Here is a 27994-nt window from a genome sequence, read left to right as displayed (position 1 = left end):
AGTATTAGTGCATGTGACATATACACAATTGTACCATTGTATGTGACATGTATAGTATTATTGTATTTGATGTATACACACATTATTGTATTTGACTCATACAGTACTATTGTATATGAAATATACAGTATTATTGTATGTGACATATACACAAGTGTACCATTGTATGTGACATATATATAGTACCATTGTATTTGACATATACAGTATTATTGTATGTGACATATACAAACATGTACCATTGAATGTGACATATACAGTACTATTGTATATGACATATACATTATTATTGTATGTGACATATACACAAATGTACCATTGTATGTGACATATACACAAGTCTACCATTGTATGTGACATATACAGTACCGTTGTATTTGACATATACAGTATTATTGTATTTGACATATACACAAATGTACCATTGTATGTGACGTATACAGTACCATTGTATATGACATATACAGTATTATTGTATGTGACATATACACAAGTGTACCATTGTATGTGGCATGTACAGTAGTATTGTATTTGACATATACAGTATTATTGTATTTGACATATACACAAATGTACCATTGTATGTGACATATACACACATGTACCATTGTATGTGACATATACACAAATGTACCATTGTATGTGACATGTACAGTATTGTTGTATTTGACATATACACACATATATTATTGTATTTGACTCATACAGTACTATTGTATATGACATATACAGTGTTATTTTATGTGACATATACACAAATGTACCATTGTATGTGACATATACAGTACCATTGTATTTGACATGTACAGTATTATTGTATTTGACATATACACAAATGTATTATTGTATTTGACTCATACAGTACTATTGTATATGATATATACAGTATTAGTGCATGTGACATATACACAAATGTACCATTGTATGTGACATGTACAGTATTATTGTATTTGATGTATACACACATATATTATTGTATTTGACTCATACAGTACTATTGTATATGAAATATACAGTATTATTGTATGTGACATATACATGTGTATACATGTACCATTGTATACACAAGTGTACCATTGTAACATAACATTGTGACATATATATATAGTACCATTGTATTTGACATATACAGTATTATTGTATTTGACGTATACACAAATGTACCATTGTATTTGACATATACAGTACTATTGTATTTGACATATACACAAATGTACCATTGTATTTGACATATACAGTATTATTGTATTTGACATATACACAAATGTATTATTGTCTTTGACTCCTACAGTACTATTGTATATGATATATACAGTATTATTATATGTGACATATACACAAATGTACCATTGAATGTGACATATACAGTACTATTGTATATGACATATAGTACATTATTATTGTATGTGACATATACACAAATGTACCATTGTATGTGACATATACACAAGTGTACCATTGTATGTGACATATACAGTACCGTTGTATTTGACATATACACAAATGTACCATTGTATGTGATGTATACAGTACCGTTGTATATGACATATACAGTATTATTGTATGTGACATATACACAAATGTACCATTGTATGTGGCATGTACAGTATTATTGTATTTGACATATACACAAATGTATTATTGTATTTGACTCATACAGTACTATTGTACATGGCATATCCAGTATTATTGTATGTGACATATACACAAATGTACCATTGTATGTGACATATACAGTATTATTGTATTTGACATATACACAAATGTACCATTGTATGTGACATGTACAGTATTGTTGTATTTGACATATACACACATATATTATTGTATTTGACTCATACAGTACTATTGTATATGACATATACAGTGTTATTTTATGTGACATATACACAAATGTACCGTTGTATGTGACATATACAGTACCATTGTATTTGACATGTACAGTATTATTGTATTTGACATATACACAAATGTATTATTGTATTTGACTCATACAGTACTATTGTATTTGACATATACAGTATTATTGTATGTGACATATACACAAATGTACCATTGTATGTGACATGTGCAGTATTATTGTATTTGACATACAGTATACACATATATTGTTGTATTTTACTCATACAGTACTATTGTACATGGCATATACAGTATTATTGTATGTGACATATACACAAATGTACCATTGTATGTGACATATACGGTACCATTGTATTTGACATATACAGTATTATTGTATTTGACATATACACAAATGTTCCATTGTATGTGACATATACAGTACCATTGTATTTGACATGTACAGTATAATTGTATTTGACATACAGTATACACAAATGTATTATTGTATTTGACTAATACAGTACTATTGTATATGCCATATACAGTATTATTGTATTTGACATATACACAAATGTACCATTGTTCTTGACTCATACAGTACTATTGTGTATGACATACAGTATTGTATTTGACATATACACAAATGTACCATTGTATGTGACATATACACACATGTACCATTGTATGTGACATCTACACAAATGTACCATTGTATGTGACATGTACAGTATTATTGTATTTGACATATACACACATATATTATTGTATTTGACTCATACAGTACTATTATATATGACATATACAGTATTATTGTATGTGACATATACACAAATGTACCATTGTATTTGACTCATATACAATAGTACTGTATTAGTCAAATACAATAATACATTTGTGTATATGCCAAATACAATAATACTGTATGTCATATACAGTAGTACTATATGAGTCAAATACAATGGTACATTTGTGTATATGTCACATACAATAATACTGTATATGTCACATACAATGTTACATTTGTGTATATGTCAAATACAATGGTACTATATCTGTCACATACAATTTGTATGTGACAGATATAGTACCATTGTATTTGACATATACCGGTACAGTATTATTGTATGTGACATGGTACTATATTTGTCACATACAATTTGTATGTGACAAATATAGTACCATTGTATATGACATATACAGTATTATTGTATGTGACATATACACAAATGTACTATTGTATGTGACATATACACAAATGTACCATTGTATGTGACATATACAGTATTATTGTATTTGGCATATACACAAATGCATTATTGTATGTGACATGTACAGTAATATTGTATTTGACATATACACAAATGTATTATTGTATTTGACTAATGCAGTCCTATTGTATATGACATATACAGTATTATTGTATGTGACATATACACAAGTGTACCATTTTATGTGACATATACAGTACCATTGTATTTGACATATACAGTATTATTGTATTTGACATATACACAAATGTTCCATTGTATTTGACTCATGCAGTACTATTGTATATGACATACAGTATTATTGTATTTGAAATATACACAAATGTACCATTGTATGTGACATATACAGTACCATTGTATTTGACATATACAATACTATTGTATTTTACATATACACAAATGTATTATTGTATTTGACTCGAACAGTACCATTGTATTTGACATATACAGTATTATTGTATTTGACATACAGTATACACAAATTTAATGTATTTGACTCATACAGTACTATTGTAGATGACATATATGTAGTATTATTGTATGTGACATAAACACAAATGTACCATTGTATGTGACATATACAGTATTATTGTATGTGACTCATACTTACATATACCATTGTATATGACATGTACAGTACTGTATCATTGTACTTGACATATACAGTATATTTGAAATTTTGTCGCAAACGTATTCCCAGCCGATTCCTGCCCCGTCACTGACAAGGAAGTTGAGGTAGTCATGTTTAGAAATGTGTTTTAATGACGTTAACATTTCTATTTTGTACAAAATGTTTTATTTTTCAACAATTTATTTTCCGTGACAATTGTTTTAGTGCAAAACATGCATGCAATTAAATTGAAGTTGGATTAAAAACAAGTTTTAAAATAATTTCACATAAATAGTTAAGTTTAAAAAATTGGTTTGTCATGGAAGGTTTGGGGTGGGGGGCTCTAAATAAAATTCTGCTTAGGCCCGCCCCAGTATCATTGTATTTGACATCCATCCATCCATTTTCTACCGCTTATTCCCTTCGGGGTCGCGGGGGGCGCTGGAGCCTATCTTTTACATCAGCGTTCCTGTTCTATAACCCTGTACACTGTTTGTTTGTCTAATCTTGAACGGGTTTGTGCTGAAAACAAAGTTCTGTTGTACTTGTGCAATGACAATAAAGACCTACCTACCTACCTACGATTGGAGAACAAGACTCTAATTGACTGTGTGTGTTTGCCAGGTGGGACTGAAAGTGCTGATTGAGAAGGCCAACAAGCTGAGTCCGTCCACCAGAACCCTCATCCAGAGATTTATCCCCTTCCCAGCCGTCGGTACGTCCTCGCGGGGTACCCCGGTTCGCATCAGTTAGGGTCTCCCACTAAAAAGTTTCTGTCGTCCTCCGCCGTTTCAGCCAGCGCCAACATTTGCAACGTGGCCCTGATGAGACACAACGAGCTGTCCGAAGGCATCGATGTGCTCGACGCCGACGGCAACGTGGTGGGCTCCTCCAAAATTGCTGCCAGACACGTGAGTGAAGTCTTTTTTTTTTTTTTTACCCCCAAACATATTATTTCCCGCCGGCGTCACTCGGATACCATCTGATGCCCTGACGGAGGAAATGATGTGTGCGCGCGTTTGAAACCGAGCGTGTGCACAATGTTGTCGTCCTCAGGCCATCGCAGAGACGGCCTTCACGCGTGTGGTCCTCCCCATGCCCATCTTTGTGCTGCCCCCCATCATCATGTCCTACCTGCAAGGGTGCGTACACACAACCTTCTAAACGGCTTTATAGAGAAATATAATGATGATCATTGTATAAATAATAAATAATACCTACTCAGTGGCCTAGTGGTTAGAGTGTCCGCCCTGAGATCGGTAGGTTGTGAGTTCAAACCCCGGCCGAGTCATACCAAAGACTATAAAAATGGGACCCATTACCTCCCTGCTTGACACTCAGCATCAAGGGTTGGAATTGGGGGTTAAATCACCAAAAATTATTCCCGGGCGCGGCCACCGCTGCTGCCCACTGCTCCCCTCACCTCCCAGGGGGTGATCAAGGGTGATGGGTCAAATGCAGAGAATAATCTCGCCACACCTAGTGTGTGTGTGACAATCATTGGTACTTTAACTTTTAACTTTAACTTTAAAGATGTCAAACAATGCAATGTTTTAATCGGATTAATCACACTGGATTAATCGTGATTATTAATGGCTTACGTGCAGAATTAAGATACAAAATAAATTGTGCGATTAATCTGCATTAACTGTAGCGTTGTCCCGGTACCAAAATTTTGGTACTGGTACCAAAATGTATTTTGGTACTTTTCGGTACTTTTGTAATTAAAGGGGAACACAATTTTTTTTATTATTGGCTTTATTTTAACAAAAAATCTTAGGGTACATTAAACATTTGTTTCTTATTGCAAGTTTGTCCTTAAATAAAATATTGAACGTACAAGACAACTTGTCTTTTATTAGTAAGTAAACAAACAAAGCCTCCTAATTTAGCTGCTGACATATGCAGTAACATATTGTGTCATTTATCATTCTATTATTTTGTCAAAATTATTAAGGACAAGCGGTAGAAAATTAGTCCCTGGTTCAATCCCCACCTAGTACCAACCTCGTCATGTCCGTTGTGTCCTGAGCAAGACACTTTACCCTTGCTCCTGATGGGTGCTGGTTAGCGCCTTGCATGGCAGCTCCCTCCATCAGTGTGTGAATGTGTGTGTGAATGGGTAAATGTGGAAGTAGTGTCAAAGCGCTTTGAGTACCTTGAAGGTAGAAAAGCGCTATACAAGTACAACCCATTTATCATTTATCATTTACTTGTTCATTTACTGTTAATATCTGCTTACTTTCTCTTTTAACATGTTCTATCTACACTTCTGTTAAAATGTAATGATCACTTATTATTCTGTTATTTGATACTTTACATTAGTTTTGGAGGATGCCACAAATTTGGGTATCATTCCGATACCAAGTCGTTACAGGATCATACATTGGTCATATTCAAAGTCCTCATGTGTCCAGGGACATATTTCCTGAGTTTATAAACATAATATACATTTTTGAAAAACGAAAGAAGATGTTGTGATGCCAACAAATATTGACGTAATCATAGTAGCATCCTGTACTTGGTATCATTACAGTGGATGTTAGGTGTAGATCCACCAATGGCATTTGTTTATATTGTAGCGTCCTGGAAGAGTTGGTGCTGCAGGGAATTCTGGGAATTAGTTCTGTAGTGTTTATGTTGTGTTGCGGTGCAAATATTCTCCCAAAATGTGTTTGTCATTGTTGTTTAGTGTGGTTTCACTATATGGCACATGTTTATGACAGTGTTGGGGTTGTTAATACGGCCACCCTTAGTGTGACATGTATGGCTGTTGAGTAAGTATGCCCTTCCATACCTGCCAATTACTCCGGTTTTCCCGTAATTAGTACGGTTTTCATCAACCTATTCCGGGTTACGGTTGCAGTGATAAAAAATACGGTTTTTCATTAATTAAAAAAAAACATATTTTTTAAAAGTTTTATTCACGAAAGCACGTAACAACAATGACAATCGACACTGCTTCTTGTAACTTCCTATCGAGCCATTCCGAATGCCATGCGCGAGGCTATTTATAGCACCGCTGCCAAGCACGAGGCCATTGTTTCCAAACGAGCGAACGATCATGGAATCAGCCGGAGAAAAATCGCATACGAGTCTTAAACCGAAAAGAAAACTGCAGTCATTCCGTGAAGAATATTCAAAAGCCTATCCGGGAATAATTATCTGTTCCAAAAAGGGTGAAAACTACGCGAATTGCATCTTGTGCAGACAAGATTTTTCGATCGGACACGGAGGAATTAGCGATGTAAAAGACCACGTTGGGACAAAAAAACACAAGTCTAATGCCGTTGTTGTACCGAAATCTGTTACCCATCGGAATTTGTAACTCCAGGGGGAGATGTTCCCATGACGTTTGTTTGATGGTTAAACGGCAAGCCCAAAGAGGAGAAGAAGAACGCTTGCATAAATGGCGTAAACTATCCTTAATGCTGAAACGTCAGTTGTCAGAATTTCAGCATTAATAATAACAATGGACTCATACTATAATGAAAGTAAGTCATTGATTTCCAGAATATGTGTAATTTATTAATGCTGAAATTCTGACAACTGACGTTTCATTCCATGATAGCTTTTAATCCGGAAAATGTATGTGTGTGAGAGAGAATCAACAGCTGATACAATGGACTCATACTATAATGAAAGCAAGTCATTGATTTCCAGAATATGTGTAATTTATTAATGCTGAAATTCTGACAACTGACGTTTCAGCATTAAGGATAGTTTACGCCATTTACGCAAGCGTTCTTCTTCTCCTCCTCTTTGGGCTTGCCGTTTAACCATCAAACAAACGCCATGGGAACATCGCCCCCTGGAGTTACAAATTCCGATGGGTAACAGATTTCGGTACAAGTGGAAAACTTTCAACGTTTTTCGTCGCCCAAACAGATTCTTTGGATGTGATAAATGCCGAAGTTTTATTTACGGAGGCAATAATTGAGCAAACAAAAAGGTAATGACACCAATGTTATCTATTGGAATTGTTTAGTACTGTTATACTGTTAAAAGTGTTTATACTATTTATGCTTTTAAGTCCAAGTTGAAGAAATCTTGTTAAATGTTGACAGCATAACTACCAAAATACAGAAGTATGTCCTTAATATTTTTGCAGTGCTATTTCTGTTGAAAAGTTAAAATGATTACATTAGAGATGTGATGTGCCACTTTTCAAGTGTCTGATGGCTTAAATTAATTTTCATTAATTTTTCATATTTTGAATTCTTTTGAAAGGCTTACAAAAAAACTACATTTGAATTGTAATTCCATGCTATTGACAGGACTATTAATTTTAATGAAGTTAGCTTACCATGTTTACAGTATGATAATTGTGATAGAAATGTGAATTTTAGGCACAGAATATTGTTTACAATTGAACAAGGTAGTAGATTATACAATCTTGGACAGAAAGTTAATAATGACACCAATTTTTTTTTTAATGGAATTGTTTAGTACTGTTTTACCATTTGTTTACTGTAAAAGTTGTTTATACTGTTTATACTTTCAATTAACAAATTGAAGTCTTGTGAAAGGTTGACAGGATAACTGGCATTAACTGTCAAAATAATTTCAAACTATTGAAGTTAGCTTACAGAATAAACATGTCAATCAACCCATATGATTTTTGCTATAATATTTTTGTTTTGAAAAGTCACTGTGACTGATAGAAAAGTGATGGTTTTAGCAACATTTTAACCTGTCTGAATGCTAATAATCATTTTGCGTCGGGGGGCGCAGGAACCCCCCACCAGGACTTTGTCCTGGACCTACCGGGCCCTGCGGCCCCTGGACCCTGGCTACTAGGTTTTTCTGATTTCAAAAGTTGGCAGGTATGCCCTTCATTCACCTGTGTGTAGTGTGTTTAAAGTTAAGATGGTCGTTCTAATGATTAATGATCGGACGCAGTGAAATCTTGACGTGACTTTGCGAACTGTAGATCAGGTTAAACACGCTCAACGTAACAAAACCGGAGTGCTGTGGTGTTGACTGTGGTTAGATATTAGCCACAAGCTCGCTAGCCATGTCTTAAAGCACCTCTTCCTGAGGACGTTCCATGCATTACGCGTCTTGACGACTGTTGGGGGATTGGTACTCGTAGAGGTGGTATAGTACCAAATATGAATAGTATCGCGGTACTATTATGATTCATTAGTATCGCGGTACTAATACCGGTATACCGTACAACCCTAATTAACTGTATGGATAAATAATTTTTTGTGATTAATCACACAAGTTAAACCATTAACTTTGACAGCCCTTTTTAAAGAGTGATTATAATAAAATGATAGGTTGTCATTCAATAAAAAGGTGCTGATACTACAGTTTTCAAACAGTCTTCAATGAAATAGTACTAATACTACATTTGAAAGTGTAACAAGTAAAAAAAAAAGCCATATTTCAAAATATGTTACTGTACTTTCTTAAGTCTTCATGATTAAACAGAATGTAATTTAAGTAAATATAAAACCCAAATCCAGTGAAGATGGCACATTGTGGAATTCGTAAATAAAAACAGAATACAATGATTTGCAAATCCTTTTCAACTTATATTCAATTGAATAAACTGCAAAGACAAGATATTTAATGTTCGAAATGAGAAAATATATCTTTTTTGCAAATAATCATTAACTTAAAATTTAATGGCAGAAACACGGTCCAAAAAAGTTGGCACAGGGGCATTTTTACCACTGTGTTACATGGTCTTTCCTTTTAACAACACTCAGTAAACGTTTGGGAACTGAGGAGACCGATTTTTTAAGCTTTTCAGGTGGAACTCTTTCCCATTTTTACTTGATGTACAGCTTAAGTTGTTCAACAGTCCGGGGTCTTCGTTGTGGTATTTTAGGCTTCTTATTGCACCACACGTTTTCAATGGGAGACAGGTCTGGACTACAGGCAGGCCAGTCTAGTACCCGCACTCTTTTACTATGAAGCCACGCTGTTGTAACATGTGGCTTGGCATTGTCTTGCTGAAATAAGCAGGGGCGTCCATGATAACGTTGCTTGAATGGCAACATATGTTGCTCCAAAACCTGTATGTACCTTTAAGCATTAATGGTGCCTTCACAGATGTGTAAGTTACCCATGTCTTGGGCACTAATACACCCCCATACCATCACAGATGCTGGCTTTTGAACTTTGCGCCTATAACAATCCGGATGGTTCTTTTCCTCTTTGGTCCGGAGGACACGACGTCCACTGTTTCCAAAAACAATTTGAAATGTGGACTCGTCAGACCAAAGAACACTTTTCCACTTTGCATGAGTCCATTTTAGATGACCTCGGGCCCAGCGAAGCCTGCAGCATTTCTGGGTGTTGTTGATAAATGGCTTTGCGTAATAGAGTTTTAACTTGCACTTAAAGATGTAGCGACCAACTATAGTTACTGACAGTGGTTTTTGGAAGTGTTGCTGAGCCTATGTGGTGATATCCTTTACACACTGTATGGCGCTTTTTGATGCAGTACCGCCTGAGGGATCGAAGGTCCATAATATCATTGCTTACGTGCAGTGATTTCTCCAGATTATCTGAACCTTTTGATGATATTACGGACCGTAGATGGTGAAATCCCTAAATTCCTCGCAATAGCTTGTTGAGAAATGTTGTTCTTAAACTGTTGGACAATTTGCTCACGCATTTGTTCACAAAGTGGTGACCCGCAAAAATTATAATACAGTCGTCCCTCGTTTATCCGGGTTAATTGGGACAGGACAAGACTGCCTTATATTAAATTTCCGCAAAGTGGGATTACTAATAAATCAAATTAATTTTTACAGTTGGAGCATGTGCAAATGTTATTCTAAAACGTTTTTTTAATATAATTAAAGCCCTCTATAACATGAAATAACACCCAGTAGCCCTGAGTGTTCTACTGCAGATTACTGTACTCACCCGGCTACTACAACACGGACACGACGTAGAAATACTTCGCCACATCCGGATTAAATTTTCTCAATCAGAACTGAGCTTTTAGTGCTGAAAACACTGGCTTAAATTGTTGCAAAACATTGGTCAACTTGATAGCCATAGCTTAGCTGCACTATTAGATGTGTTGTTAGCATTGTGTGTCCGCGTTGCCGTTCTACATCGCACACGTCAAAGTCTCACCAATGTGGAGATGTGTTATTGATGAGGCAGGCGTTGAAGATAGAGTCCAACAATAAGTTGCCTTGACCTATTCGCAGTGACGTTACAGTAGCAAGAAGATCAGTCGCCATCTTGTTGCTAGCATTGTAACCTTTAACCCAGAAACGGAACTCGACTTACTGAATATTTTCACAATAATTAATAGAAAATAGGACAAACGCTGCACTGTGATAGATATAATGCACAAATAAAACTCAATTTGACGCTTAATTTAAGCCAAAAACATACACGATGTTTTACTGCAACGTGAAGCCAAGAGATTTTAAGCGTGTAGCGAGGGACTTTTAATTTAAAAGCCATTCAAATAAAACACACAATTACACCCCTAATTTGTATCTGTTACTTCTTCTAATCTTTTTAAATATGTTTTTTTTACATTATGAGAGCCCTGTAGACAAAACATAACACCCAAATGTTACACTCGTTGTATCCCTTGAATCCAATATATTAATGCTGCCTGACGGGGGGTGGTTAGGTTAGGCCAGGGGTTGGCAATCCAAAATTTTGAAAGAGCCATATATACAAAAAGAGACCACAAATACAAAAAAAGTAATCGATCCAGAGCCGCAAAATATTACAAGTGTTATATAAGTGTTATAATGAAGACAACACATGACGTAAGTGTTTAAATTAGCTATATTAGCGTACTATAGCAGGTTGACGCAAATCTTTGTTGACAAAAATGTTGAAATGTAATATTTATTCTACACATTTTTACAAAATTGGAAAACATTAGTAAAACTTCTCAGAGGGTGAGATAACTCCTGGAAATGCTGGCTTTTAATAGCCAAATGTATAAATGTGTGTGTACAAGTTAAAGGAAAAAGCAGGCTGTCTTCTTCTAATGGATGTATTACAATCTTTGGCAAGCTGGGTATCGTTTGCTGTGGTCTGGAACAACATGGCGCACAAACTATCAGAAATGCAGCCAATATTACATACAGATAATGTGTCATGAGACATGCAAATATAAATTAAATACACAGAGGACATAAGTAAAGGAAATTAAATGAGCTCAAATATACCTACAAACGAGGCATAATGATGCAATATGTACATACAGCTAGCCTAAATAGCATGTTAGCATCAATTAGCTTGCGGTCATGCACTGACCAAATATGCCTGATTATCACTCCAACAAGTCAATAACATCAACAAAGATCACCTTTGTGCATTCACGCACAGTATAAAAGGTTTGGTGGACAAAATGAGACTAAGGAGGAGTGGAGGATTTTACATGTAAACAAACGGTTGTGTCACAGTCCACACTATGGTGAGTTTAAGAACCGCCAAAATTAGTAGGACAAAACGATGTTCACCAAATACTCATATTTAAACATATTAAACAGTGGGCTTTCTAACAATTAGGTTCGGCCAATCAGTGGCCACGATACTCAACAGCACGCTATGTATGATTGGTTTAGTCTCATCTACTGGCCCATACTATATTTCTTGTCCATTAAGCCATTTTTATGCTCGCTTAATTCAGACCAAAAACACATAGAATGTTCTTCAAAGGCAACTATGACGATTCAAATATAAAGCACTACCTTGTGGTCTAGTCCGGGGTTTCTTAACCACAGGCCCGCCAGAAAATATCGGTTTCTCAGCTGTGGTAGTCAGTTGTACTACACTTTTCCACCACTTGTGGCAGTAATGACTATGTCAAACAAACAGAAGAAGTCTGGAGCTGAATTAAGGGAAAAAAATATGACTAAAGTGGTGAAGTTGTATTTTCATTTGCAATTAAATTGTATTGACTGTTAAGTTGAGAAACATTCATTATTTTATTTATTTATTGCATCACAATTATATGTCAATTATTTACAAGTCCCTTCTTATTCAGTATATTTGATTAGTATTTATTTGTCTAATCAGCCTGACCTGACCCTAAAAAGTTTGTGTGTAAAATAAATAATAATCTTTGTGATTAACACATGCTTTCATATCATTGGACAAGGTTGTAAACTGTAAGTAGGTTAGATATCATTGAATATGATTAAAATCAAGCGTAAGATGACTAATTCAGCGTTAATAGTTGTGTGTGGATGTTTTCCCAGATTGCGAATAAAACCACGCCCCGCCCTCTCCAAAAGTATCACAATGTATCTTTTGAAAATGTACAATCTTTAAATATACATATATTGAAGACGAATATCACCACTGTTTTTTGTTTAGTGTTTTCAAACTGAGTCGAAAATAAACTTCATAAACATTATACAGATTCACCCGGTCACTACATTTGGTGCACCTGCACATTCTCCAATGGATTCAGAGCTGCGTAAAAAAACAGCATTTATCTCACAGCGTTATTATGCACATGCCATACACAGTCTGTTGTAATACACTTTTCCACCACTTGTGGCAGTAATGACAATAGTAATCAAAAGAAGTCTGGAGCTAAAGTCATAGGCAAAGATTATGACTAAAGTGGTGAAGTTGTATTTTCATTTGCACTTAAATTTTACTGACAGTTTAGTTAAGAAACATATTCATTATTTTATTTATTCATTGCATCACAACATAATTATATGCAAATAGTTTTTTCTTGCGTAGAAATGTCGCAATGACGCGAATCCAGTGTGGCACTGGTCCGTGTTGACGAAACACTCCCGTGTAAAATGTGGTGGACAAATCAACACGGAAGTACCGTATTTTTCGGACTGTAAGTCGCAGTTTTTATACTCAGGAGCGACTTATGTGTGAAATTAACACATTACCGTAAAATATCAAATATTATTTATCTCATTCACGTAAGAGACTAGACGTATAAGATTTCATGGGATTGAGCGATTAGGAGTGACAGATTGTTTGGTAAACATATAGCATGTTCTATATGTTAGTTATTTGAATGACTCTTACCATAATATGTTACGTTAACATACCAGGCACGTTCTCAGTTGGTTATTTATGCCTCATATAACGTACACTTATTCAGCCTGTTCACTATTATTTATTTATTTTAAATTGCCTTTCAAATGTCTATTCTTGATGTTGGGTTTTATCAAATAAATTTCCCCCAAAAATGCGACTTATGTTTTTTTCCTTCTTTATTATGCATTTTCAGCCGGTGCGACTTATACTCCGGAGCGACTTATACTCCGAAAAATATGGTATTTACTTTATAGGCGTCAGAGACGTCGAGTAATGGCCCACATAGGTACGTCCGTCACACTGTGACATCACAGTGTGCCCACTGTTAAAAATAGGACTGTGGCGTTCAGAGACATCCAAAAATGCGTGCAAGCTCACGTAAAAACCCTCTGATTCGATACTTTGGCATTGTTTAGCATGAGTATCCAACATTGTAACAATATTTACACGTCAGAAAGAGGACAGATGCAAACTTGGGAGCGCAACATGGCGAGGGACGACTGTTACTACATTCGAAGAAAGTACTAATTAAAAATGAAATAGTTCAATTCGTTTTCTCCTTCTCTAAATACGAACTTGAAATAAATGTATTTTGCAATGTTATATTCATGTTAATAATGTTCCATCCTTGTCAGAAAGTACGAGACCGTTTATTCTGTTCGCAACCAACAGCGCAGTCAGTCCTCTCCACGAGGTCATGACGTGTGTTTTCTTAGCATGTTGAGTGCGTGAAGCAGCCCGAGGCAAACCAAGACATGTTCCAACTTGGAAATCTGGAACAGCAACATTTCCACCATGACAGCTGTGCTAACAACTGCTGTTTGTAGCAATTCACCAAAGCAAGAAGTACTTGTTTAATTCCTCTCTTTAAGGGCATTGAATTTGATGGGGAATTACTCGAGTCAAAGTAGTTTTTACAAGTTTCAATTCATACATATCTTAAAGCTAGTGTGTTCTAACATGCAGAGAAAGAACTAGAAACAGGAAAGATAATCTTATAAAAATGATATTCTCAAATATTATTGGTGCTCTTCCTGATGAAAAAACAAAACAAACTCAAACGGATTAAAATAGATAACACTTTAAATGAATCAAATATAAAATAGATCTAAATATAATAATTCATATTTAGATTATGACATAAGTGTGGATATGTCATCCAAAACTAATGTAAAGTATTAAACAGAAAGAATAAGTGATTACATTTTAACAGAAGTGTAGATAGAACTTGTTAAGAGAAAGTAAGCAGATATTAACAGTAAATAAACAAGTAGATTAATAATTCATTTTCTACCGCTTGTTCTTAATAAAGTTGACAAAATAATAGAATGATAAATGACACAATATGTTACTGCATATGTCAGCAGACTAAATTAGTAGCCTCTGTTTGTTTACTTACTATTAAAAGACAAGTTGTCTTGTTTGTTCACTATTTTATTTAAGGACAAACTTGCAATAAGAAACATGTTTAATATACCCTAAGATGTTTTGTTAAAATAAAGCCAATGCAAGTTTTTGTGGTCCCCTTTATTTAGAAAAGTATTGAAATACATATGGGGATAACACCAGTGTGTGTATAATTATATATATATATATATATATATATACACATACATACACACACACACACACACACACACGGTCAAAAGTTGACACTGTACACTTGTAAAGAACATGTCATGGCTGTCTTGAGTTTCCAATAATTTCTACAACTTATTTTTTTGAAATAGAGTAATTGGACCACATACTTGTTGGTCCCAAAAAAACATTCATGAAGTTTGGTTCTTGTATTAATTTATTATGGGTCTACTGAAAATGTGAACAAATCTGCTGGGTCAAAAGTATACATACAGCAATGTTAATATTTGGTTACATGTCCCTTGGCAAGTTTCACTGCAAAAAGTCGCTTTTGGTAGCCATCCACAAGCTTCTGGATGCATTTTTGAGCACTCCTCTTGACAAAATTGGTGCAGTTCAGCTAAATGTGTTGGTTTTCTAACATGGACTTGTTTCTTCAGCATTGTCCCCATGTTTAAGTCAGGGCCATTCTAAAACCTTAATTCTATACACACACACACACACACACATATATGTATGCACATACACACACAAATATATATACACACACACACTAGGTGTGTAACAGTAAGTGTATTTGTATTGAAACGTTTCGGTACGGGGGTTCCGGTTTCCACACGGACATATTAAGTAGCGTAACGCACATTGTGTAAACAATGTACACCAAAGCACAACACATGGCAGTGTGCATTTATTCAAAATGCTGGACATTTGAGGCATTTAAGAAACTCCGCCCTGACAGCTCCGCAAAAGAGGACATGTCCGGTGAAAAGACGTATGGTCAGTCTATCCTAGCCAGTTAGCGGGCTACGATAGAGTGACCATATGTCCTCTTTTGCGGAGCTGTCAGGGCGGAGTTTCTTAAATGCCTCAAATGTCTGGCATTTTGAGTTAGGGTTGCGTGTATTTTCAATGTACGTTCAGGGTTAAGAAGGGGTTAACAAAACAAATTGTGCGCGCAGCAGCATTTGTGAGGGAGGGGCAGAGACAGAGAGCGAGAGAGTTATGATAAAAGCGCATGCGTCGCCGGCTCTGCTTTTTATCCATAGATGTAATTTGCTATCTATAGCAGGGGTGTCAAAAGTGTGCCCCGGAGGCCATTTGCGGCCCACAGCTAATGTTTAAGACCCACAGCACATTCTAAAAATACTATTAAAATAAACAAAAACAAAAGTGAAAGAAATGAAAGGGTTAAATGTTATTTAGAAAAAGTTGCAATGTTTAATAAAACAAAGCTGTTTTTATTTCTTTCAAACTGTCATTGCTCAAAACATAATGAATCAAAATCAATATGAATAATTGACCTATCCAAGATTCCGATTGCTTCACATCGAATATTCCACTAAGAAAAATATTTTTGGTGGAAGATTTTGCAAATTTGGTCAATAACCCAAAAATTTATATTTTGTGGTTTTCTTACTGTACTGAAAATAAACCGAACTGTGACCTTTGTTTTTTTTAATTTAATAGATTTAACGATAACCACATTACTAACCTATTTGTTGGAAACATTTATCACATCTTTAAAAGACCTAATGTTATGAATTGATCAAGGGTGTGACCTCGGGATGCAGAGACGGGAGGCAAGGTTAAATACAAGAAAGGAAAAATTTAATAAGTCCAAAAAGGGATAACAAAAGGCGACGGGGCAGAAGTGCACACCATGAATACTAACAAAACAGTTTCCTCAGTAGTCGGCGGGGGAAAAGCTTGGGTGCACTAAGCACAGCATAAGTTTTCTTTAAATCAAGGAGGCTAGAAAACAAACAAAGAGGTTAAGATTAACAGGACTAAGAAAAGGCAATGTACCAAGACTGACGAGGCAAAGCAGGCACATGCGGGGTTCAGGAAACATTAACCGGCAAGGTCAAGCTGTGGGTGATGAGCCTAAATATTGGCGAGCTAATTGCGAGCAGGTGTGCCACAAGGTCCGCCCCTCGCCGAGGACGAATCACTAAAAAAAACACAGGTGCAGACAAGGAGAATGCAGGAACACACTAACACAACAGTACCCCCCTTAATGGACACCACCTGGCAGCTTACCTGGCTTCTCCGGAAAACGATCATAAAAAGCAGTTAACAGTGAAGGGTCAAGGATAAGTGATCGCGGGACCCAAGATCAGTCCTCGGGGCTGTAACCCTCCCAGTCGACCAGATACCGGAAACCCCTGCACCTTCTACTCACGTCGAGAATGGCCTTGACTGTGAACGGCTGGTGTCCATCGATCCTGGGAGGTGGAGGAGGCACCTCTGGAGGGAGACGTGGAAAGAGGGATGAATCTTGAGAGTCCGGAAGGTGTAGTCGAACCGCTGAGGGATTGATGACTCGCTCAATGGGGGTAAGGTTCAATAAATCGTGGCTGCAGTTTCTTGGAGACCACTTGGAGAGGTAAATCACGAGATGACTGCCATACCTTCTGACCGGGCCTGTAATCCGGTGCTGTGGTGGTGGTGAGCGAGACGCTGGTTGCGCTCCGAGGTGCCTGACAGTGCAGACCGGGTATTCTGCCAGGCTTGCGGTGCAGGTGAGCAGCCACCGATGGGACGGCGACCTCTGATTCCAGGGAAGGAAAAGCGGGAGGTTGGTACTCGTAGGCGGAGTGAAATGGAGACATACCTGTAGCAGAGCTGATGAGTGTATTGTGAGCATACTCAATCCAAGGTAGTCCAAGCGCCCAGGAGGCCGGCTGCTGGGGGCAAACGTAGCCTCCAGATCCTGATTGGTGCGCTCAGTCTGACCGTTAGTCTGCGGGTGGTAACCAGAAGAAAGGCTCGGCGAGTCTCCCTACGATTTGCAGAAAGCCTTCCAAACTGCAGAAGAAAATTGTGGCCCTCTGTCCGAGACCACATCCACCGGGATACCATTCAGCCGGAACACGTGGCGTACTAGCAAGTCTGCAGTCTTGAGTGCAGAGGGCCACTTGGGAAGAAGGATGAAATGGGCCATCTTGGAAAAGCGGTCCACCAACGTCAATATAACAGTGTTGCCCTTAGATGGTGGAAGTCCTGTGACGAAGTCCAACGCCACATGGGACCACGGGCGGGAGGGAATGGGAAGTGGCCGCAGAAGACCAGCTGGTGCTTGATGAGAAGCCTTATTGCGGGCACAGGTGGAACAGGCAGATGCGAACTCCGTCACGTCAGCCCTGAAAGTTGGCCACCAGAAGCGCTGGGCTAGGAGGAAAGTAGTACAGGTAATACCTGGGTGGCAGGCGATCTTGGAGCTGTGGGCCCAGTTCAAGACCTCCGGACGGAGTTCTGGAATAACAAAGCGCCCCTGAGGACAGTTCTTAGGAGAGGAAACGTTCTTGAGTACCTCGGTCACGCGACCCTCTGTAGCACTCCCAGCACTTGTGATGGAGGGATGATGGTCTTGGTCTTGACATCCTCCTCGGGGCAGGCGTACATCCTAGACAAGGCGTCAGGCTTACCATTCTGGGAACCGGGTCGGAAGGTCATGGTAAAGTTGAACCGGGCGAAAAATAACGCCCACCTAGCTTGTCTTGGGTTTAGCCATTGAGCAGTGCGAATATAGGCCAGATTCTTATGGTCCGTGAACACCACAAATGGAGTCTCCGAGCCCTCCAGCCATTGCCTCCATTCCTGCAGCGCCAAGACAACAGCGAGTAGTTCTCTATTGACAATGTCGTAGTTGCGTTCCGCAGGAGTCAGGCGGCATGAGAAGGCACAGCGGTGCAGCCTCTAGTTGGAGGTAGAGCGCTGGGAGAGAACAGCTCCCACGCCGGAGTCGGATGCGTCAACCTCGACAAAAAATTGAGTGGACACGTTAGTGTGGACAAGAACTGGTGCAGAAGTAAACAACTTAAGTTTATCAAAGGAAGTCTGTCTGAGGTCCACAAAAAGGAGAGTTTAGTGGACGTAAGTCTAGTTAGTGGTTCAGCTACCTGACTAAAATTTCGGATAAAACTGCGATAAAAATTAGCAAAACCTAGAAATCTTTGGAGGTGTTTTCTCTTAGTGGGTGTGGGCCAATAGACCACCGACTTGATCCGCTCGGAGTTGACCCTTCTCCACAATATACCCCAGGAACGGAACAGTCTGAGTGAAACACGCACTTTTCGGCCTTGACAAAAAGTCGATTCTCGAGAAGACGTTGGAGAACTAGGCGAACATGCTGGACGTGAAGTTTGGGAGTAGGCGAGAAAATTAGGATATCGTCCAAGTCAACGACCACAAATCTATCGAGCATGTCGCGCAAGACATCATTAATGAGGCTTTGAAAAACGGCCGGCGCATTGGTGAGGCCAAAAGGCATGACCAGGTATTCAAAGTGTCCAACGCGGTCTTCCATTCATCCCCTTGCTTTATTCTGACTAAGTGATATGCGTTGCGGAGGTCCAGCTTGGTAAAGTGTCTAGCGGTGTGTAAGGGGTTTAAAGCAGAGTTGAGAAGCGGGAGAGGATTTTTATTTTTAACAGTAATAATGTTCAGGGCACGGTAATCAATACAAGGACGAAGTGTCTTATCCTTCTCCACAAAAAAAAAAAACCGGCGGCTAGAGGAGAGTTGGGAAGGATGAGACCAGAAGCAAGTGAAGTGGTGATATAGTCCTCTAGTGACTCTTTCATGTTTCGAAAGGTTATAAAGACGGGACGAAGGAAGTGTGGCACCAGGGAGGAGATTAATACAGCAATCATAGGGACGGTGTGGAGGTAACGACAACGCGCGGTCCTTGCTGAAAACCTCTTTAAGGTCGTGGTAAGCTGTGGGCACAACTGACAAATCTATGACCTCCTGGGTTAAGACACGTGCGGGGGCATGCGGACCGTAGACAGTGAATATGACAAAAAAAACCCAGTTAATGATAGTCGTCTTGGCCCAGTCAATATGGGGATTATCTTTAGCTAGCCAGGTAAGTCCGAGCACAACAGGAGCCGAACGAGAGGGAATGGCGAGAAAATTGACTCAAAATGGTTACCTGATAATTTAAGAATTTAAGAGATAACGGCTGAGTCTGATGAGTATTGCTCGCCCGGTGGCCTCCGTCGAGGGATCGGACTACTCTAGGTCCGTGTAATTTGGCAACGGGAATGGAAAAACGTCTAATAAGTGATTCATCGATAAAATAGTCATCAGAACCAGAGTCAATTAGAGCCCTAATGTCCAAACTCTGATCCTGATCCCAGGAGAGCACGCCCGTGAGTTGAAGCATTTACAGTGTCTGACCTGTAGATGGCAGTAGAGGAGCCGGATCGGTCGCTGGAGGATGTGCAGCTGGGGTGCGACGAGGAGGTGGAGCTTGAGTGTGACGGCGGGCAGGACGATGAGGGCAGTGGGTGACGCGATGCTCAGCTTCTCCGCAATAAAGACAAAGCTGAAGTCGAAAGCGACGATCTCTCAGCTTGAGTGAGACGATTCCCTCCAACTGCATGGGTTCATCTTCCCGTGATATCGGCCCAGCATCGACAATGGGTATCGGTGCAGACGTAGCTCGATGAGATCCATGGCCACTCCCACTATACGTCGGGGTGCCCAGCCCTTGCCGTCAGAATTCCTCTCCCCCAGTCAATGAGGCGATTCTCAACTTCCACCGCCAAAGCGACGAGCTCGTCGAGGCTATCGGGACTCTTGAGCAGGATCATCTGTTTCCGGACTCGATCGGCCAGGCCGAGGGAGAAGACGTCCACCAATGCGGAAGTGGGCCATCCACTTTCAGCAGCCAGCCTTCTAAATTCACTGGCGAAGTCCGTGACGCTGCCCTTGCTGCAGACGTAATAATGATCGGGCCGCCTCACGTCCTGGCATCTCGCGTTGAAAAATGTTCTTCATGGCTTTGGAAAACGCGGCGTACGAGGCACACACGGGAGATTGACGCCCCCATTCTGCGGTAGCCCAGGCGGATACCCGGCCTGGCCCGGCCCCTCATGTGGGACATGACGAAAGCCACGCGAGCTCTTTCAGAGTAAAAGGACGCGGGTAATACAGTAGTTCAAAATAGATCTCACACTGGGTGAGAAAAGGTCGCATGTCACCTGACTCGTCGGAGAAACGCTCAGGCTTGGAGAGTGGTGGACAGGAAGCAGGAGGAGTGTCGTTAGGCAACGGAACATTTTCGGGACGTGGATCTATCTGCTGGGTCGGCCGTGGGGGGAGACATCGCCTGCAGCGTGGTGAGTACACTTCCCAGCTGTCTCTCCAGTGCGTCAAGGCGGGTGTCTTGGCGATCCGCCATGGCGTTGACGCAAGCCCCAAGAACGCCAAATTGTTCTTCCTGTTGTCCAAGTCGATTGGCCTGTTGTTGCACTGCACTCCTTACCGGGTCCGTCTCTGCGAGGTCCATGATAATGGCCGGTTAATATGTTATGAATTGATCAAGGGTGTGACCCCGGGATGCAGAGACGGGAGGCAAGGTTGAATACAAAAAAGGACAAATTTAACAAGTCCAAAAAGGGATAACAAAAGGCGATGGGGCAGAAGTGCACACCATGAATACTAACCAAATAGGTTCCTCAGTGGTCGGCGGGGAAAAAGCCAGGGCTAGTGATGGGTCCGGCAACACCGATGCATCGGCGCATGCGTCGAGCTCATAGAGCGAAACCCTGTGTCGGTGCGCGTACCGCTTTTAGAAAGTCACGTGACCGATCATGAGCTGTTTGTCACGTGACCGATACGCGAACTGTGTCGCACTGACGCCTCCTCTGTGCCCTGTGAAAGGGTCTTTTCTACAGCCAAATAATAACTAAGAAGAGAAAGCGTCTAAAATTGAATACGTTGGAAAAACTGTTTAAAAAAAAAAAAAAAAAAAAGTGTAAAAAAAAAAAAAATTCCAGGTCCACAAGCATCCTCATTCACAACACGTTCTCTTAGATTTCCATGTTATGATACATGTTCACATTATTTATTGACTGTATCTAAAAAAAGACAAAAAAATATATTTTTATTTAAATGAAGTTATGAAATAATCCTAAATGAAATACAATGACTTGGTTTATATTATTGTATATACTAGGTCAGTGGTTCTCAACCTTTTTTCAGCAATGTACCCCCTGTGAATTTTTTTTAAATTCAAGTACCCCCTAATCAGAGCAAAGCATTTTTGGTTGAAAAAAAAAAAGATAAAGAAATAAAATACAGCACTATGTCATCAGTTTGATTTATTAAATTGTATAACAGTGCAAAATATTGCTCATTTGTAGTGGTCTTTCTTGAACTATTTGGAAAAAAGATATAAAAATAACTAAAAACTTGTTGAAAAATAAACAAGTGATTCAATTATAAAGATTTCTACACATAGAAGTAATCATCAACTTAAAGTGTCCTCTTTGGGGATTGTATTAGAGCTCCATCTGGATTCATGAACTTAATTCTAAACATTTCTTCACAAAAAAAAAAATCTTTAACATCAATATTTATGGGACATGTCCACAAACAATCTAGCTGTCAACACTGAATATTGCATTGTTGCATTTCTTTTCACAGTTCTTTTTGACAGACATTTTAGTGACAAACCTGAGCTTGTGCTTCACTGAGTTTATGAACTTACATTCATATTTTGTTTAAGTATTATTCAATAAATATATTTATAAATGATTTTTGAATTGTTGCTATTTTTAGAATATTTAAGAAAAATCTCACGTACCCCTTGGCATACCTTCAAGTACCCCCAGGGGTACGCGTACCCCCATTTGAGAACCACTGTACTAGGTCATAAAATCAGTGTCAGTTGAGTCGGTCCATAGGTTGCCTGTAGGGATTTTTAATGTCCAGCAGATGTCAGTATTTAGTGACACAGTATCGACACAGTATCAATACAGTTTTGCAATGTGTTGAAACGCTTCATGACGCCTCATCAACCCATCACTAGCCAGGGCACACTAAGCACAGCATAAGTCCTCTTTAAATCAAGGAGGCTAGGAAACAAACACAAAGAGGTTAAGATTAACAGGACTAAGAAAAGGCAACGTACCAGGACTCACCAGGCGAAGCAGGCACATGCACGTGCGGGGTTCAGGAAACATTAACCGGCAAGGTCAAGCTGTGGGTGACGAGCCTAAATACTGGCGAGCTAATTGCGAGCAGGTGTGCCACAAGGTCCGCCCCTCGCCGAGGACGAATCACTAAAAAACAGGTGCAGACAAGGAGAAGGCAGGAATCAATCAACCAATCAATTCCTTTATTGTCATTGTCATAATAACACTTAAGTCATACACTAAACACACTAACACACTAAAAGCACAACACCTAAACTAATAAAAATAAACAGATAATAAGATACACTAACTATCAAACTGACAAAAATACATTAAGGCTTATCATTAGATTTGTTATGATACTATATACTTGAATTATAAATCTTATTAAATATATTCAATTAAAAAAAACAAAAACTTTATAGATAATATAATTTAACGTTCCCTGTGGCTGTTAATGAATCTTTAATTTGTTCTAGCTCCGTTCATTAATAATAGAAAAGGTTGAATAATTGCACCCTGAGGTGGCTTCACACAATCTCACAACTCTGTAGGTTGTTTTTTTCTTTCTCCTGGCATATCCCAAAATAACTCCAAGCTGCTGAGTCCATGAGGGATTGATGAGGTTTCTTCTTTGATAAAAATGTGTTTGCAGGCTGCACTTCCTGCAGAGGAAGCGCAGGCTGATGCTGCCCGTCCACAGCTTGGTGTGTCTGCTTACGTTCGGCCTGTCCCTGCCTGTGGCCATCAGCCTCTTCCCGCAGATGTCGCAGGTACAACGCCGCCATGTTCCTGCTCCGTATGAGCAGGATCCAAAGCCAAAGAGGGGCGGCTGGAGGGTCTGTCCAGATGCCCCCTCTAATTAGAGGACATGAAGCACTCAAGTCTCACTCTCTGTCCTCCTTCCGCTCAGATCGAGGTGTCTCGCCTGGAGCCTGAGATCGCCATGGCAACAGATTGCAAGGTCGTGACCTACAACAAAGGTTTATGATGGATGCTTCAGAAAAAAGGGTTAAACATGACCGTTTATTAAATATTAACACCGTAAATACATATAGACAAGGTACTGTCTAAACATGCAATAACAGTGTTTGCCACAAGAGGGCAGCAAAAGCCCTCTTGTTGGCTATGATTTATTTTCCAACAGAGTCCATCACCCAAATTTTCCAGTTTTATATATTTTTCATCTGGAAAAAAAATTACAGTATCCTTTAAATGAGGAAATTTATTAGTAACATTTGTATAATACTTTTTAATATTTAGTCTAATTTAACTGAATAGTTTTATTAATTTATGAGCCACAAATGTTAATAAAAAATATAATTAATTTAGTAATTTGTAAGATACATTTAGGATCAAATTATTAAATGGTAAAACATATATTAGTAATAATTTTGTATAACTTGATTGATTCTTTAGTGGAATATATTGTATGTTTTATGGACATTTAGTCTGCCAAAAAAAATTAATTTTTATACAGAATATGTTTTTCTTGTTTTTATGGGGAGGAGGGTGTGTATGAATAAAAATAATACATAAATATTTGTATTTAGTGTTTAATCTTAACTAAAATGTTTTGCAGAATTGTTATGATAATGAACTAATGTTAATAGAATATAACAAATAAATTACAATCAGTAAAATCATTTCAAGTATTAAATAAAAACAAATTACATTTAGTAGGCAATTATTATACAATAGAAGATATAATACTAATATATTCTAAATAGGAATTGTTAATAAAGCATATGTACATTTGGTCCTCCAAATAACACGTTTTTTACAGAAGTTTTGTTTATCAGAAGTATTAAATAATGTTGCTGAAAAAGGTGAGAACTTAATTTATCTTCCTCATTAATTAAAAATGTGCTAAATTGCTGCTGCATTGTTCAACTTTTAATGAGCATCAGTTAATTCCAACACATAATTTGCCATGTAAAACTATTATTATTTTCATTCTTATTGTATATATTATCCAGATTTGTCTTGTTTTACTGAGTTGTGAACCCATATTATGTGTAAGCCTTGTGCAATTGTTTGTCTATCACTGAATTAAAAATATTAGTTTTTTAATCCTCCTGTTTTAAGGTTTGACAGGATGTAATTATTGTGACTGTAAGAAGCACTACAGTAAATATTAATATATTAATGGAGTCAAAACACATGTATTAGAATATTCATTTTTTTTGCTGTAATTGTAGTGCATACAATGTGAAACACTGAATTTCATTGCAAGCAGATTGGAAGGCTATGTACAGAATATTCCTAATCAATTACGTATTTTGCACACTTTTCTTTTTTTTAGACAAGTGTATACGAGCGTACCTAATATGGAATGTTGTTTTTGAATATTTGCATAATCCACAAAAGGTTGATTGGAAAAATATGTAATGTAAAATAAATAATACATACATCCATGTCTGGCAAGTGTAGTATTATTTATGTTTTGCTTGATTTGTTTTTTTAACTTATTTAATTTTTTAAAGGGGAACCCGTGCACATATAAATAAGAACGCAATATTTAAGTTGAATACCATAATACGAACGATAAACCTTCATATTTTGTCAAAAATAATTAGTTTTGATTAAATACACTATATTGCCAAAAGTATGAACTTGAAGTGCCATCCCATTCCTAACCCATAGGGTTCAATATGACGGCAGTCCACCTTTTGCAGCTATTACAGCTTCAACTCTTCTGGGAAGGCTGTCCACAAGGTTGCGGAGTGTGTTTATAGGAATTTTCCACCATTCTTCCAAAAGCGCATTGGTGAGGTCACACACTGATGATGGTCAAGAAGGCCTGGCTCTCAGTCTCCGTTCTAATTCATCCCAAAGGTGTTCTATCGGGTTCAGGTCAGGACTCTGTGCAGGCCCGTCAAGTTCATCCACACCAGACTCTGTCATCCATATCTTTATGGACCTTGCTTTGTGCACTGGTGCACAGTCATGTTGGAAGAGGAAGGGGCCCGCGCCAAACTGTTCCCACAAGGTTGGGAGCATGGAATTGTCCAAAATGTTTTGGTATCCTGGAGCATTCAAAGTTCCTTTTTACTGGAACTAAGGGGCCAAGCCCAACTCCTGAAAAACAACCCCACACCATAATTCCTCCTCCACCAAATTTCACACTCGGCACAATGCAGTCCGAAATGTAGCGTTCTCCTGGCAACCTCCACTTGTCCATCAGATTGCCAGATGGAAAAGCGTGATTCCTCACTCCAGAGAAGGCGTCTCCACTGCTCTAGAGTCCAGTGGCGACGTGCTTTACACCACTGCATGCATTGGACTTAATAATAATAAAAATAATACATTTTATTTGGTATAGCGCTTTTCAGGGTACTCAAATACGCTTTACAGGATAAAATGTTTAATATAAAACCGTTTAAATTAATAACTTTGAACTGTATTAACTTGGTGATGTATGGCTTAGATGCAGCTGCTCGGCCATGGAAACCCATTCCATGAAGCTCTCTGCGTACTGTGCGTGGGCTAATTGGAAGGTCACATGAAGTTTGGAGCTCTGTAGCAACTGACTGTGCAGAAAGTCTTTGCACTATGCGCTTCAACATCCGCTGACCCCTCTCTGTCAGTTTACGTGGCCTACCACTTGGTGGCTGAGTTGCTGTTGTTCCCAAAATATTTCAATTTTTTCATAATAAAGCCGACAGTTGACTTTGGAATATTTAGGAGCGAGGAAATTTCACGACTGGATTTGTTGCACAGGTGGCATCCTATGACAGTTCCACGCTGGAAATCACTGAGAGCGGCCCATTCTTTCACAAATGTTTGTAGAAACAGTCCCCACGCCTAAGTGCTTGATTGTATACACCTGTGGCCAGGCCAAGTGATTAGGACACCTGATTCTGATCATTTGGATGGGTGGCCAAATATTTTTGGCAATATAGTGTATTTAAAAAAAATCTTGTTACGTACATTCTAACACATTTAAAAAACACTTTAAGACCAATGTCTTGAAAAAATGTATCACTCTTGAATCAACACCAGTAGTTAATACTATGATCAATGTTGATTAAAAACTAAATGTGGGGTATAAATAATAATGGAAGTATAATTGTTTGTACATAGTATATAATTGGTACTAGGGCTGTGAATCTTTGGGTGTCCCACGATTCGATTCAATATCGATTCTTGGGGTCACGATTCGATTCAAAATCGACTTTTTTTTCCGATTCTACACGATTCTCGATTCAAAAACGATTTTTTTCCCCGATTCAAAAGGATTCTCTATTCATTCAATACATAGGATTTCAGCAGGTTCTACCCCAGTCTGCTGACATGCAAGCAGAGTAGTAGATTTTTGTAAAAAGCGTTTATAATTGTAAAGGACAATGTTTTATCAACTGATTGCAATAATGTAAATTTGTTTCAACTATTAAATGAACCAAAAATATGACTTATTTTATCTTTGTGGAAAATATTGGACACAGTGTGTTGTCAAGCTTATGAGATGCGATGCAAGTGTAAGCCACTGTGACACTATTGTTCTTTTTTTAAATTTTTTATAAATGTCTAATGATAATGTCAATGAAGGATTTTTACTGCTATGTTGAAATTGTAACTAATATTGATACTGTTGTTGATAATATTCATTTTTGTTTCACTACTTTTGGTTTGTTCTGTGTCGTGTTTGTGTCTCCTCTCGATTGCTCTGTTTATTGCAGTTCTGAATGTTGCTGGGTCGGTTTTGGAATTGGATTGCATTGTTATGGTATTGCTATGTATTG

At 38.3% G+C, this 27994-nt stretch overlaps 1 protein-coding gene across 1 annotated transcript in view; it reads left to right on the top strand.

Annotated features, from left to right (window-relative positions):
• The window catches only part of LOC133617046 (sideroflexin-5-like), a 73445-nt gene extending 47774 nt beyond the window's left edge, over window positions 1–25671 (top strand). Inside the window, exons 10-14 of the mRNA XM_061976738.1 lie at window positions 4348–4438; window positions 4519–4634; window positions 4780–4865; window positions 23905–24022; window positions 24163–25671. Of these exons, the coding sequence (XP_061832722.1) occupies window positions 4348–4438; window positions 4519–4634; window positions 4780–4865; window positions 23905–24022; window positions 24163–24240 (489 nt within the window). The 3' untranslated portion in view covers window positions 24241–25671. The remainder of the gene's footprint in view (window positions 1–4347; window positions 4439–4518; window positions 4635–4779; window positions 4866–23904; window positions 24023–24162) is intronic.
• The last annotated feature ends 2323 nt before the right edge of the window (window positions 25672–27994 follow it).

The sequence above is a fragment of the Nerophis lumbriciformis genome, linkage group LG16, assembly GCF_033978685.3.
Source record: "Nerophis lumbriciformis linkage group LG16, RoL_Nlum_v2.1, whole genome shotgun sequence".
NCBI classification, from domain to species: domain Eukaryota; kingdom Metazoa; phylum Chordata; class Actinopteri; order Syngnathiformes; family Syngnathidae; genus Nerophis; species Nerophis lumbriciformis.
The sequence above is the reverse complement of the archived record's forward strand: the minus strand, read 5'-3'. Positions and strand labels throughout refer to the sequence as shown.